This window comes from Nicotiana tabacum, chromosome 20, assembly GCF_000715075.1.
Source record: "Nicotiana tabacum cultivar K326 chromosome 20, ASM71507v2, whole genome shotgun sequence".
NCBI classification, from domain to species: domain Eukaryota; kingdom Viridiplantae; phylum Streptophyta; class Magnoliopsida; order Solanales; family Solanaceae; genus Nicotiana; species Nicotiana tabacum.
This window is the reverse complement of record NC_134099.1, coordinates 143796170-143811180: the sequence shown is the minus strand read 5'-3', so window position 1 is coordinate 143811180 and position 15011 is coordinate 143796170. Positions and strand designations below refer to the sequence as shown.

General features: G+C 41.0%; 1 protein-coding gene across 1 annotated transcript; it reads left to right on the top strand.

Annotated features, from left to right (window-relative positions):
* The first annotated feature begins 8514 nt into the window (after positions 1–8514).
* On the top strand, positions 8515–11303 carry LOC142174574 (uncharacterized). The gene is made up of 2 exons (XM_075240394.1): positions 8515–10262; positions 11228–11303. Exons 1-2 carry the CDS (start codon positions 8515–8517, stop codon positions 11301–11303), a joined length of 1824 nt encoding a protein of 607 aa, XP_075096495.1.
* Positions 11304–15011: the final 3708 nt, after the last annotated feature.

The window sequence follows — 15011 nt, the reverse complement described above, 5'->3', positions numbered from 1 at the left end:
TAGGATTGCACATATACTCAACAGTTAAAGGGAATAGACTTAGAAGCGTAGCAATTACCAAAGTCGGGGGCCGGACTCGACGCACAAAAAGACGTCATTAGAGACCCCGACATCGTGGAAGCTACAGGGTCAACGGTAGAAGACCCCGATCCCGTCTAACTGGACAACAACGAAAACAGGCCTACATCGGACATAAACTCCTGAACCAGGTAAATTTCATAAATTTTTAATTGACAATGCCGATTTGTTCGCCTTCTCCCATGTAGATATGCCAGGTATCCCGAAAGATGTTGCCACACACAAGTTGAATGTCGATCCACTCTACCCCCAATACAACAAGTAAGAAGAAAATTCAACGCCGCAATCAACGAGGCTGTCAGTGATAAGGTGGACAAGCTACTCGCTAATGGTTCCATCCGAGAATCAAAATACCCCCAATGGTTTGCCAATGTGGTCATGGTGAAAAAGAAAAACGGAAAGTGGCGGATGTGCATAGATTTCACAGACCTAAACAAGGCCTGCCCGAAAGACTCCTTTCCGTTGCCGCATATCGATCAGCTCATTGATGCAACAGTGGGGCACGAATTGTTAAGCTTCTCGGATGCCTACTTAGGTTACAACCAAATCCTCATGGAGGAGGAGGACCAGGAAAATACTTTCATCACCCATCAGGGAACGTAATATTACAGAGTCATGCCATCGGGTTGAAGAACGCATGGGCAACGTATCAAAGGTTGGTCACCAAGATGTTCAATGATCAACTCAACAAAATAATAGAAGTTTACATCGATGACATATTGGTCAAATCAAAAAAGAAAGAAGATCACATCGACCACCTAAAAGAGGCCTTCAGTATATTAAGGCAGTACAACATGAAATTGAACCTCGAAAAATGCGCCTTCGACATAATCTCAAGCAAGTTCCTTGGCTTCCTGGTGTCACAAAGAGGCATCGAGGTCAACCCCGATCAAATTAAAGCTATTGAAGGGATACCTGAAGTATTAACCAGTAAGAAACAGGTGAAAAAACTGACTGGCCGCATAGCCTCCCTGTCGAGGTTCATCTCACGGTCATCCGACAAGTACCACAAATGCTTCAACGTGCTGAAAAAAGACAACGGGCTCTAGTGGAATTCAGAATGCATCAATTCCTTAAGAGAACTAAAGGCATACTTGTCCTCGCCCCCACTACTCGCCAAAGCAAAACCTGGCTAACGCCTCCTAATATACTTGGCCGTATCAGAGGTCGCGGTAAGCATAGTGTTGGTCCACGAAAACAAAGGTACGCAATCTCTGATTTATTACATTAGCAAAACTCTGGTTGACACTGTGAGCACGTGATTTTTGCCCTACGAGAACTACTCCCAGAAAATTCAAAATAAGATAGTTTTGTGTTGTTTGTGATTTATTTGTATTTGTCGGTGCGTGATTATTTTTACTTTAATTAAGAAAAAAATACAAAAAAAATAAATATATGTGCATTTAGGATTTAACTTTACAAGTAGGAATTAATTAAACAATATTTGAATTTATAATAATGAAAATCACAAAAAATATGTACTTTGCATTTTTAATTTAATCTCCAATTGTGTGATTTTATTTTGGTTGGTATTTGATTGTTTATGATAATTGTTATTAGAAGATAATTAGTATTTTTTAATTTTGGTTGGTAACTTAATCTAAATTTTAGATAGTTCAATTGTATTGAACAAAAATTAGTTTTGTAATTATATGAACCAGATTCGAACAGGGTTGTTGTATAATTTGAACTACAATTGGATTGTGTTAACTATCATTTAGTACAGACTGTTAGGTAGTATGAGAACTTGTGTTCCTTATTAACTGGGGATTTGCATGTTTGATAGCTGTTATTTTGAAAGTTTTTCTATGATCCGTTTATTGTGCAGTAGATGTTAGTTGCATTTTGAGGATTGAAATAGGGATTGTTGTAGTTAAGGTAGTTGTACTGGACTGCCCCAATTGAGTGAACTATTTGAATTGGTCATAGGTAATCTGGTTGTTTATATGAATACAGGTTGATGCACCTTCACCTAAAGCCAAAGCTTGTAGTAGTTATATCAATCAGCCACTTAGTTAATTGTTACCTCATATGATTAATTACCTTGAGCACCAACTGATATATTAGCTTGAAGTAGTATTTTCAAATTAGTACAAGAATGTTAGTAAAGATCAGAATGTGCGCGTCTATTGGATTTATCCATTAAACCTGATAAGTTTCACTTAGTTATTAAGATGTTATTCTGATCAGCAACATCTGAATAATGCATCAGAACAATTGTTAACTGGTCATTGCTCAATTTGAACTATCATGTTTAGCTTAATCACGTGGGCTTAACCATTCCTTTTCCCACAAGAGGTGTAATCTCCCGATTGATAAACGTGCAGCCCAGGTCCCGTTTTATGACCGTATGCGCTTGGACTTGGGCTGAGATATACGGATGGCCAGTTTCGAAGACCGATGTTTGGCTTTGGTACATCATCACCAATTAGTCTGCTCCAACCCCGAAACAAATCGATTAGGATCTGCACTTGTTTATTTATTAGAGATCAACAAAAATAGAAATCATAGTTACCTTAGGATTTTCCCTTTAAAATAAATAATAGATGAGATGAGTCTCGCCAAATAGACGCATAAATTGCGGGGCCCTCAATAAATGGTTAAAATAAAACATTTAGAATTCGGGATGGGCCGTTTAGTGAATTTCACGGCCCTCCCTAAAGATAATAATGCGTTAGTCATTCTAGATGCGCTTTTAATAATTTACTTTCTTAAACTCGGGTGCACATTTATGTGACCCAAATCCAAATCTCAACAGAGTTGAAATGTGTCAATAACCACGGGTGCATTGATGTGACGTGGTTCGAGATGTACTTTTACGACGTTGCAATTCTCGTTAAAAATAATAATAATAAAAGCGGAAAAAGTTAAAATTTGCCCATAGGTTCAACATGTATTAAAATCAGATAAATAAGCCGAATATGACAGTTGAGCGACTGTGCTAGAACCACGGAACGCGGGAATGCCTAACACCTTCTCCCGGGTTAACAGAATTCCCTACTCGGATTTCTGGTTCGCGGACTGTAATACAGAGTCAATCTTTTCCTCGATTCGGAATTCAACCGGTGACTTGTGACACCATATATCTCCCAAGTGGCAACTCTGAATCTTTAAATAAAATCCCGTTTTGACTATCCTTTAATTGGAAAAACTCCCTTACGCCCCTGCGGGCGCAGGTAAAAAGAAGGTGTGATAGCTCTGGCGACTCTGCTGGGGACCGAACCCAGAATCTCTGGTTCAGGGTTCAGAATTCGAGCTTTAAATAATTGTTATAATTGGCTTGTTTTATCTGATTTTTTACATGTTTGGGCCTAATGTGCTAAATGTTGCTTTTACCGCTTTAATATTATCTGAACTGTATATAAACTGCTATGAAACCCTTCTCTTCTCACCTTTGGGGATGTGCTCGCTGGTCGAGACTCCCTATTCTGTTAGTGTCATACCTTGAAATAAGAAAGAGGCTTGGACAAGTTACTAAACCGGATGGCCTTTTGGTTCCCGGTACGTAGCCCCCTCCTCGACTCGAGTTGTCCGCTCGGGTACACAGTCTAGAACAAATACCCAGGTTATGAACCTAGAATAACTCAGCTTCATGTCGGATCCCTAGTAGGAACGTTTGTTTGCATCACGTGCATTTGACTTTGGAGGCTCAACATAGGGGTTGAGTCTGTCTAGGACAGGTGTACCAAAAATGAAAAAGACCATCCTCATACATCTTACTTGCTACTTGTGCATTTATTTGCTTCGGACTTGCATGCTGACCGACTTTTGAATATTTTGAGGAAAGAGAAATAGCAGTATGAGGGTTAAAGAGAGTTAATCGCCTGCTTTGAAAAAAACCAATGTCCAAATAGTGTCAAAACTCTGCCGAATTTTTGAGAAAATAAAAAAAAAAGAAAAAAAAAGAAAAATATAGTTTTATTTGCCAATGAAAAGAGCCTGGTTTTCAAAAGAAGTTTGTTTTATCGGCCCGAACTATGCCAGTTTGATTCCCACAGGGTGTGAGATACGTAGGCAACCCTCATCGAGTCCAACTTCACTTTTGCGAAATTAGCCAAAGAACAAAAATTTTATTTGAAAATAATTAGGGTGATGTCATTCTTGCTAGAAATAGCCGAACGTCCCTAAAAGGGCGCATGAAGGCTATTTTTGCAAGAACAGCCGCCTGTGGTCATTTTTTTAGGCTTTCACCGGTTAGCCGACACAGCCTTAAAATCTTCGACCCCGAGGTGCTAAAAGGTCGTATTGGCAAAACCGGGATTTATTTAAAAAAAAATGAGCACAAGTCAATTGAATTGTGATTTTTGAGTCAATTGAATCGTGATTTTTGCTTAACCACCCTAATAAATGTGCAGAATGAGCACAAGTCAGAATTTGCACGTAACAGTTTGAACAAGATCCCTTTGGAGTTGCACATGTGGTGGGATGACTTGGGCGAATCAGGGTGCAACACAGTCAATCTATACATGGGAGGCCTCACTGGGTTGCTGAAAATTAATCCTAGGGGGGATATCATAAAAGGCCTTGGTCGCATTCTGGGACCCGGCTCACAACGTATTTCACTTCTCGGATTTTGGACTTACCCCAACATTGGAAGAAATAGCCGGATACATCAGGGGTCCCAAGGTTCCTCTGAGACACCAGTACCTGATTGCTCCAAAGGCCGTAGCCGTACATAGGTTCCTAGACTCTTTGAAAATAAGCAGGGGGTCCATAATCCAGACTTGGCAGCTGGTTTTTGTACTTTGCGGTTTATATACAACAGATATGGCCACATAGGGGGTTCAATAAGCCGGAAAACAAAATCTGTAGCAAAGGAAATCGCTTAAGTAGGAAGAACATAGGTATTTTGCATTCATGGTAGCCTTTTTGGACTCCTGGTGTTTCCTAGAAAAGACGGGAACATTGACATACGAGTATCTGGGGTTGTCAGCACTTTACTTACTCAGGCCAACAACACCCTCGCACCCATGATAGTAGCTGAAATCTTCCGCGCTCTCACAGCCTGCAAAGCCGGGGGAAGCTTTTTTGAGGGGTGCAACGCGTTGCTGCAGATGTGGATGATCGAACACCTATGTCGTCGTCCTCAATTTATGAGTTATGGGTCGACGGAGAAAACGTGCATAGAGGAATTTCCTACGAGGGTTGACGGAATCAGCTTGCCAGAAGGGGTCACAAAGTGGACAGCGCGCCTCCGTTCTGTCACTGCGGGCCAAATAGAATGGACATTTGGATGGTTGCCTGTGGATGAAATCATATATATGCCAGCCACTGGACCCCATTTTCTTTTGATGGGGCTCAGGAGTATCCAGCCCTATACCCCTTATCGAGTTTTGAGGCAGTTGGGGAGATGCCAAATAGTTCCGAAAGATGAAGATCTTAGTGGCCAAATAGTCGAGATCGGGCCCACGGACAATTTCCTGAAGCAACAGTCCGCCAAATTTGGAGCGAGTGTCAATACTTAATGGCAAAAACGTGTGTACGTGATCGGTCCAAAGGTGAAGTTTCGCCGGGATACCTTGCTTGGTATAAGAGAGAAATCGAGTTTGGGAGGCCAGCCAAAAGACCCCATCTCCAGGAGTTCGTCGAGGCATCGCAAGAACATTGGGATTGGTTGGCTAAAGAAGAGAGTTACAGGGCAGAAATAGGCAAGCTGGAGCAACATATTAGAGACCTGGAATTTTAAAATAGTCTGCAAGTTGACGCCGATCAAGGAGAAAATGTAACACCCCGTAATTTGAATTGGTTGTGGATGCATTAAACGAGCATTATCGTGATGGTAATTGCGTGGTTATGTTAATAAGTGTATGAGTCATATTAGAGGTGAATTGGGGTCTAAGGAGAGGCCTAAGTCTAAGCCAAGTTGGAAAAGTTTCATATTAGACAAATCTGTAAATGAGTGCGCACAAGACCTCACTTTGAACGATCATATCTCCGGTTATATAACTAGTTGTGTGATGCATAACCTATCAAATTAAATCCCTTTGAGTCTAGTTTCCAACGCAATAAACCGTTTGTCATTTGGAGGTGTATACAGAAAGTTATGACTATTTTACTGGGCAGGTGTCACTAGCACGAAGTCACGCGTTTTTGCTGAGCATTCTGCCTCGCGCGCGAACAAGCGCGCGAACAAGTGCGTGAACTCTCGCATCTGAAAAGTTTTAAATACTTTAAAGGCCGGAAATAATAGAAATTGAGTCACTTCTCAAGCTTAGGGTTTCCTCTACACCCCAACTCGACCAAGGCATCCAATTGCACACCGAAGGTGAGTTTTTAAGTGTGTTTTCATGGTGATTTCACTTCTCGATCACTAGTTACAACATGATTTTGATTGGGTTTCATAGGATTTCTTCAAAATCTCAAGAACACCCCAAAAGTTGTCTTTCAAGATTTGGTCTACAAGAGGTAATCCTACACCCTTAGACTTACATATATGGTGTTATTATGGAATTATGAGTATGAATCAAGTATTAAAACTTATGGTATGGTGATTGGAAGTCATAAATTCCCAATTTAAATGCATGACCATGGTAGGGATTTAAAGGTGATTATTTGATAGGATTTGTTGGTTGGGTGTGAATGGATGGTCATACATATGTTGTTGGAAGTTATAAATTTGTTAGGAATGATGGTGGAATGAATTGTTGGTTAATGGTGATAGTTGGATGAACCAACACTATAGTTATGAGGTGTAAATATCTATGCCTTCAAGGTGTTTGATAATATGCCGAAATGGCATAAGTTATGGAATTTATTACTAATATTGGATTCCATTGGATGTTGTTGTTGTAGATTGAAGGTTCTTAGTAGTGTGGATCATTGTAGTATCACTAAGGGGCAAATTGAGGTATGTAAGGCTAACTCTTTACGTTTGGGAATATCTATGATTCTCCCTACGTCCCATTCATCATGAACATTACTAGTTTCCTCAGAAAGTAATTATGCCTTGGTTCCATGAATGGAAGTAGAACTTATATTCTCTAGATGACATAGTTTCATGATCATTTGATATTCTATGAGTTTCAGTTATGACAAATCAACTTATTACGAATACTCATCTCAGTTTAATCCTATTCACTAAACCAGTATCATGTAAGCCGGTATGGCTCATTATTTCAGTATCACATATTACAGTATGATTCTCAGTTCCTGATTTAAATTCCTGAATGTTGAACACCTGCATTTGGGCCTGAGGCCGCAGTTTATGCTTTATACATTTTGGACCTGAGGTCGCAGTTATGTATACGTATACTTGGGCCCGAGGCCGCAGTTGTGCACATATATATATATATACACATATTGGGCCTGAGGCCGCAGTTTTAATATTCAGTTAAACAGGTTGTTCATCATTCAAAAAAAAGGGAGTATTCACATCCTTACTTCCTTGTTCAGTTATCAGTTTATCAGCTAGCAGTTCAGTTTCAGTTTCATTATTGACAGTTCTTTTGTTCAGCTATTTTACATACCAGTACAATTCAAATGTACTGACGTCCCTTTTGCCCGGGGCCTGTATCTCGCGATGCAGGTAACGATTTGTAGGTTGACGATTCTGCTTGCTAGGACATCTCGTATCAGCTATTGGTGAGCCCCAGTCTTCCGGGCCTTATTTCTCTTTTGTTTTAGTCATTCTAGTATTTCAGTTAATAAGGTATACCGGGGACCTTGTTCCGGTAAACAGTTATCATTTTCAATATTCTTTAGAGGCTTCGCAGACTATAACCCAGTCAGTCAGATCTTAGCAGGATTTCATGTGTTAGCCTTGTCGGCTACTTATTTATACTTGCAGATCTTTTAGTATTTTCCGCATCTATGATATTTCAGTCAGACTCTTTAGTAGATTATCATGTTTTATATTTATCTCTAGCTCATAGTTACACCACATGTTGATTCAGCCAGCCAGTTGGTTCGCTCGGTCACATGTAGTCAGGTACCGAGTGCCGTGTTACGTCTAGGCCCAGGTTCGGGGCATGACAAAGCTTGGTATCAGAGCCATAGGTTCAAGAGTCCTAGGAAGTCTACGAAGCCGTGTCTAGTGGGGTCTCTTTTATGTGTGTGTGCGCGCCACACATGTAAGTAGTTGACCACCAAGACATCTAGGATTGTTCCATTTCTTTCATACTCTAGATCATGCAGTTAGAGATTTGCTTTCAGGAATCTTTCTAACCCGTGCGAATTGCATATTTCAGAAAAATGACTGCAAAAAGAAAGTACACCAGGAAGGCCTCAGCTACTAGCCAGGGGGCCACAACTAATGCTGCTCAGGAGGAGGACACTCCAGCCCAGGGAGTTGCATCGAGCTTAGTGCCCAGTGCTTCAGACATGGATGTCAGGGGAGATATCTAGTTGCTCACCCAGATTGTTGCTAATCAGGCTTAAAGGCAGGGAACAAGTGATGTTTGTGAGACGGGTAGTTCCAGGTCTAGGGAATTCTTCAACATGAAACCTCCCGTCTTTACAGGGTCTAAAAAGGATGAGGATCCGCAAAACTTCATTGATGAGGTTCAGAAGATATTTCGAGTGATGCATGCTACAGACACTGAGGCAGTAGAGCTTGTTGCGTACCAGCTGAAGGATGTTGCCAACATGTGGTATGAAACATGGGAAGAGTCCCTAGGGGAGGATGCAGATCCTGCGACTTGGAAGGATTTTGCAGATGCGTTCCTTGAGCACTTTCTACCCATTGAGGTCTTGGAAGCTAAGGCTTTGGAGTTTGAGAGACTCAGACAGAATGATATGAGTATGAATGAGTACTACCTCAAGTTCGTCTCTCTAGCCAAGTATGCTCCAGAAATGGTACGTGAAATGAGGGTCAGAGTTAGGCGGTTTGTGTTGGGGATCTTAGATGAATTGTTTGCTGATGCTAATATAGCTGCTCAGAATAATGACATGACCATCACTAAGATGGTTGCCTTTGTTCAAGGGAACGAAGACAGGTTGAAGGAAGAAGAGCGGCTACGGAGAGAGAAGGAGAGGGAATTCAGCAAGAGAGCTAAGTCTGCAGGAAATTTCAACCATGGGGGATTTCAAGCAGGAGGCAATCGCCAGTTTTTCAAGAAATCAAAATCAGGACCTGCTCTATCTTCAGCTAGTGCACCGGTTCCGAGGTCGAAGTTTAACAAGAAAAATCAGAATTTCAAAATAGTAGACTCGCAGTCACAGGCTAGTGTGGGCTACAAAGTCCCTAGTTACCCTATTTGCAATATGTGTGGTAAGAGGCACCCAGGGTTGTGTCGTTTGGGCACAAATGGTTGCTTTGGGTGCGGTCAGCAGGGCCACTTCTTGAGGGATTGTCCATCGGCAAAACAGAACAATGGAGGCAATGCAGCTCAGTCCACTAATTCAGCAGCCCATCATAACTCTCAGGCCCAACAAGGGCGCAGTGCAACAAAGTCTAATGATGCATGCGGTGGTCGAAACCGCTTGTATGCACTGGCAGACCGTCAGGATACAGAGGCTCGTGGAGATGTTGTCACAGGTACGCTAACAATATTCACTTTTGATGTCTATGCTCTTATAGATCCAGGATCCACCCTATCTTATGTAACCCCATATATTGCAAAGAAATTTGGGATAGAACCAGAAAAGTTGTGTGAACCCTTTGAAGTGTCCACTCCAGTTGGAGAATCAGTTATAGCAAGGTATATCTATAAGGGATGTCCAGTTAAAGTGCGTCATCGTCTTACTGTAGCAGACTTAGTAGAATTGGAGATGTTAGACTTCGATGTGATCATGGGCATGGATTGGTTAGAGTCATGTTATGCCAAAGTTGGTTGTAGAACCAAAATAGTAAGTTTTGAGTTTTGTGAACCAGTCTTAGAATGGAAGGGTGATGCAGTAGCACCTAGGGGTAGGTTTATTTCCTATCTTAAAGCAAGAAAGATGATCTCCAAGGGATATATCTATCACCTGGTTCGAGTTAAGGATGCAGATGCTCAGATCCCTACTCTCCAGTCGATACCAATTGTAAATGAGTTTCCAGGAGTGTTTCCCGAAGATCTCCCTGGAATTCCTCCCGATAGAGAGATTGACTTTGGAATTGATCTACTTCCAGGCACTAAGCAAATATCCATTCCGCCTTACAGAATGGCCCCAGAAGAGTTGAAAGAGTTAAAAGTCCAGTTGAAGGACCTGCTAGATAAGGGATTTATAAGGCCAAGTGTCTCACCTTGGGGCGCACCAGTCTTGTTTGTCCGAAAGAAGGATGGGTCGTTGCGCATGTGCATTGACTATCGTCAGTTGAATAAAGTCACCATCAAGAACAAGTACCCTCTTCCCAGAATAGATGATTTATTTTATCAACTTCAGGGCGCCCAGTATTATTCCAAGATTGACCTCAGATCGGGATACCATCAGTTGAAGGTTAAGGAAGTTGATATTCCAAAAACAGCTTTTAGGACTCGATATGGGCATTTCGAATATTTGGTAATGTCATTCGGTTTAACGAATGCACCAGCAGCTTTCATGGACCTTATGAATAGGGTCTTCAAGCCTTATCTTGATTTGTTTGTTATCGTGTTTATTGATGACATCTTGATTTATTCCCGCAGCGAGACTGACCATGCCGAACATCTCAGAATTGTGTTGCAAACACTGCAGGATCACAAGCTATATGCCAAATTTTCTAAGTGTGAATTTTGGTTAAAATTAGTAGCGTTTTTGGGCCATATCATCTCAGGGGAAGGCGTGAAGGTGGACTCTCAGAAAATAGAGGCAGTGAAGAATTGGCCTAGACCCACCTCAGTATCCGATATAAGAAGTTTCTTGGGCCTAGCAGGATATTATAGGCGTTTTGTAGAGGGATTTTCTTCTATCTCGTCCCCTTTGACTAGATTAACTCATAAGAAAGTCATGTTTTAATGGTCGGACGCGTGCGAGAAAAGTTTTGAGGAGTTAAAGAAGAGATTGACTTCAGCTCCAGTCTTGACACTACCAGAAAGAAGCGAAGGGTTCGTTGTTTATTGTGATGCTTCAGGGGTTGGTCTGGGGTGTGCACTAATGCAACATGGTAAAGTCATAGCCTATGCGTCGAGACAGCTTAAGGCTCACGAGAAGAATTATCCGACTCATGACCTTGAATTAGCAGCTATGGTGTTCGCGCTTAAGATTTGGCGCCATTATTTGTATGGGGTACATGTTGACATTTTTACAGATCACAAGAGTCTCCAGTACATCTTCAATCAAAGAGAATTAAATCTACGTCAGAGAAGGTGGCTCGAATTACTTAAGGATTATGATGTTGATATCCTCTATCATCCGGGGAAAGCAAATGTTGTAGCCGATGCTCTCAGTCGGCGTTCTATGGGGAGCTTAGCTCATGTTGAGGTAGACAAGTGAACTATGATGAAGGAAGTCCACCGCTTAGCAAATCTAGGAGTTCGACTTTTGGACTCCGAAGATGGTGGCGTTGTTCTCCAGAACAGGGCTGAATCCTCCTTAGTAGCCGAAGTAAAAGAAAAACAGTTCAGTGATCCTTACTTATTGCAGCTGAAGGAAGGAATTCGCAAACACAAGACTATGGCTTTTGAACAAGGGGGAGATGATGGCACTTTGAGATACAGAGGCAGACTATGCGTTCCAGATGTAAATGGCTCAGAGAGCGGATTATGTCAGAGGCCCACAATTCCAGGTATTCTATTCACCCAAGTTCCACAAAGATGTATCGTGATCTTAAGGAGGTTTATTGGTGGAATGATATGAAAAAGAATATAGCAGATTTCATGGCTAAGTGTCCAAATTGCCAGCAGGTGAAAGTCGAACACTAGAGGCCTGGCGGTTTAACTCAGAATATAGAAATTCCCATCTGGAAATGGGAGATGATAAACATGGACTTCATAACAGGTCTACCTCGCTCGTTCTGGAAGCATGATTCGATTTGGGTGATTGTAGACCGACTTACCAAGTCAGCTCACTTCTTGCCAGTGAAGACTATAGATTCGGCCGAGGATTATGCCAAGTTGTATATCAAAGAAATTGTCTGATTGCATGGGACTCCTTTGTCCATTATCTTAGATCGTGGTGCTCAATTCACAGCAAACTTTTGGAAATCCTTTCAGAAGGGATTGGGCACAAGGGTGAATTTCAGCACCGCTTTTCATCCTCAGACAGATGGCCAGGCGGAACACACCATTCAGACCCTTGAGGATATGTTGAGGGCATGTGTTATTGATTTTAAAGGTAATTAGGACGATCATCTACCTCTTGTAGAGTTTTCTTATAATAACAGTTATCACTCTAGTATCAAGATGGCACCATATGAAGCTCTGTATGGGCGAAGGTGTAGATCACCAATTGGTTGGTTCGAAGTCGGAGAAGCGAAGTTGTTAGGACCCGATTTGGTCTATCAGGCCATGGATAAAGTTAATTTGATACAAAGGCATTTGAAGACAGCTCAAAGTCGCCAAAAGTCCTATTCGGACGTACGACGTAGAAACTTAGAGTTCCAAGTTGATGATTGGATATTTCTGAAGGTATCGCCCATGAAAGACGTTATGAGATTTGGAAAGAAGGGGAAACTTATCCCCCTCTATATTGGTCCATATAGAATCCTGCGAAGGATCGGACAGGTGGCTTATGAGTTAGAATTGCCACAAGAACTAGCTGCTGTACACCAGTGTTTCATGTGTCCATGTTGAAAAAAGTCATGGGAGACCCGTCACTTGTGGTTCCTATGGAGATTATAGGGGTTAAGGACAACCTGTCTTATGAGGAAATTCCAGTAGCTATTCTTGATCGACAAATCCGCAAGCTCAGAACTAAGGAAATTGCTTCAGTAAAAGTGCTTTGGAGAAATCAAAAGGTTGAAGAGGCTACATGGGAAGCCGAGGAAGACATGAAGTCCAGATATCCCCATCTCTTTGAAGAGCAAAAGGAAAATGTGGAAGGTAATTAACCTTTCCATTCAGGTCTTATATTATAATCTCTGTGTCCTACAATATCTACTTAGCTTAGTATTTAGTGATCACGTGCTCGTTCAGTTTGATATACATGTATTCATAATATTTTAGTATTCTCATATCTCCATAACACCCATTTAATGACCATAGATAGCCGTAGTTGCAGCCAGGACCATCATTCGAGGACGAATGATCCCAAGGGGGAGATAATGTAACACCCCATAATTTGAATCGGTTGTGGATGCATTAAACGAGTATTAGCGTGATGGTAATTGAGTGGTTATGATAATAAGTGTACGAGGCATATTAGAGGTGAATTGGGGTCTAAGGAGAGGCCTAAGTCTAAGCCAAGTTGGAAAAGTTTCATATTAGACAAATCTGTAAATGAGTGCGCACAAGACCTCACTTTGAACGATCATATCTCCGGTTATATAACGAGTTGTGTGATGCATAACCTATCAAATTAAAGCCCTTTGAGTCTAGTTTCCAACTCAATAAACCGTTTGTCATTTATAGTTGTATACAGAAAGTAATGACCATTTTACTGGGCAGGTATCACTAGCATGAAGTCGCGCGTTTTTGCTGAGCATTCTGCCTCGCGCGCGAACTCTCGCATCTGAAAAGTTTTAAATACTTTAAAGGCCGGAAATAATAAAAATTGAGTCACTTCTCAAGCTTAGGGTTTCCTCTACACCTCAACTCGACCAAGGCATCCAATTGCACACCTAAGGTGAGTTTTTAAGTGTGTTTTCATGGTGATTTCACTTCTCGATCACTAGTTACAACATGATTTTGACTGGGTTTCATAGGATTTCTTCAAAATCTCAAGAACACCCCAAAAGTTGTCTTTCAAGATTTGGTCTATAAGAGGTAATCCTACACCCTTAGACTTACATATATGGTGTTATTATAGAATTATGAGTATGAATCAAGTATTACAACTTATGGTATGGTGATTGGAAGTCATAAATTCCCAATTTAAATGCATGACCATGGTAGGGATTTAAAGGTGATTATTTGATAGGATTTGTTGGTTGGGTGTGAATGGATGGTCATACATATGTTGTTGGAAGTTATAAATTTGTTAGGAATGATGGTGGAATGAATTGTTGGTTAATGGTGATAGTTGGATGAACCAACACTATAGTTATGAGGTGTAAATATCTATGCCTTCAAGGTGTTTGATAATATGCCGAAATGGCATAAGTTATGGAATTTATTACTAATATTGGGTTCCATTGGATGTTGTTGTTGTAGATTGAAGGTTCGTAGTAGTGTGGATCATTGTAGTATCACTAAGGGGCAAATTGAGATATGTAAGGCTAACTCTTTACGTTTGGGAATATCTATGATTCTCCCTACGTCCCATTCATCATGAACATTACTAGTTTCCTCAGAAAGTAATTATGCCTTGGTTCCATGAATGGAAGTAGAACTTATATTCTCTAGATGACATAGTTTCATGATCATTTGATATTCTATGAGTTTCAGTTATGACAAATCAACTTATTACGAATACTTATCTTAGTTTAATCCTATTCACTATACCTGTATCATGTAAGCCGGTATGGCTCATTATTTCAGTATCACATATTACAGTATGATTCTCAGTTCCTGATTTAAATTCCTGAATGTTGAACACCTACATTTGGGCCTGAGGCCGCAGTTTATGCTTTATGCATTTTGGACCTGAGGTCGCAGTTATGTATACGTATACTTGGGACCGAGGCCGCAGTTTGTGCACATATATATATATATTGGGCCTGAGGCCGCAGTTTATTCTTCAGATAAACAGGTTGTTCATCATTCAGGAGAGAGAGTATTCATATCCTTACTTCTAATATTCAGTTAAACAGGTTGTTCATCATTCAAAAAAAAAGGGAGTATTCACATCCTTACTTCCTTGTTCAGTTATCAGTTTATCAGCTAGCAGTTCAGTTTCAGTTTCAGTATTGACAGTTCTTTTGTTCAGCTATTTTACATACCAGTACAATTCAAATGTACTAACGTCCCTTTTGCCCGGGGCCTGTATCTCGCGAT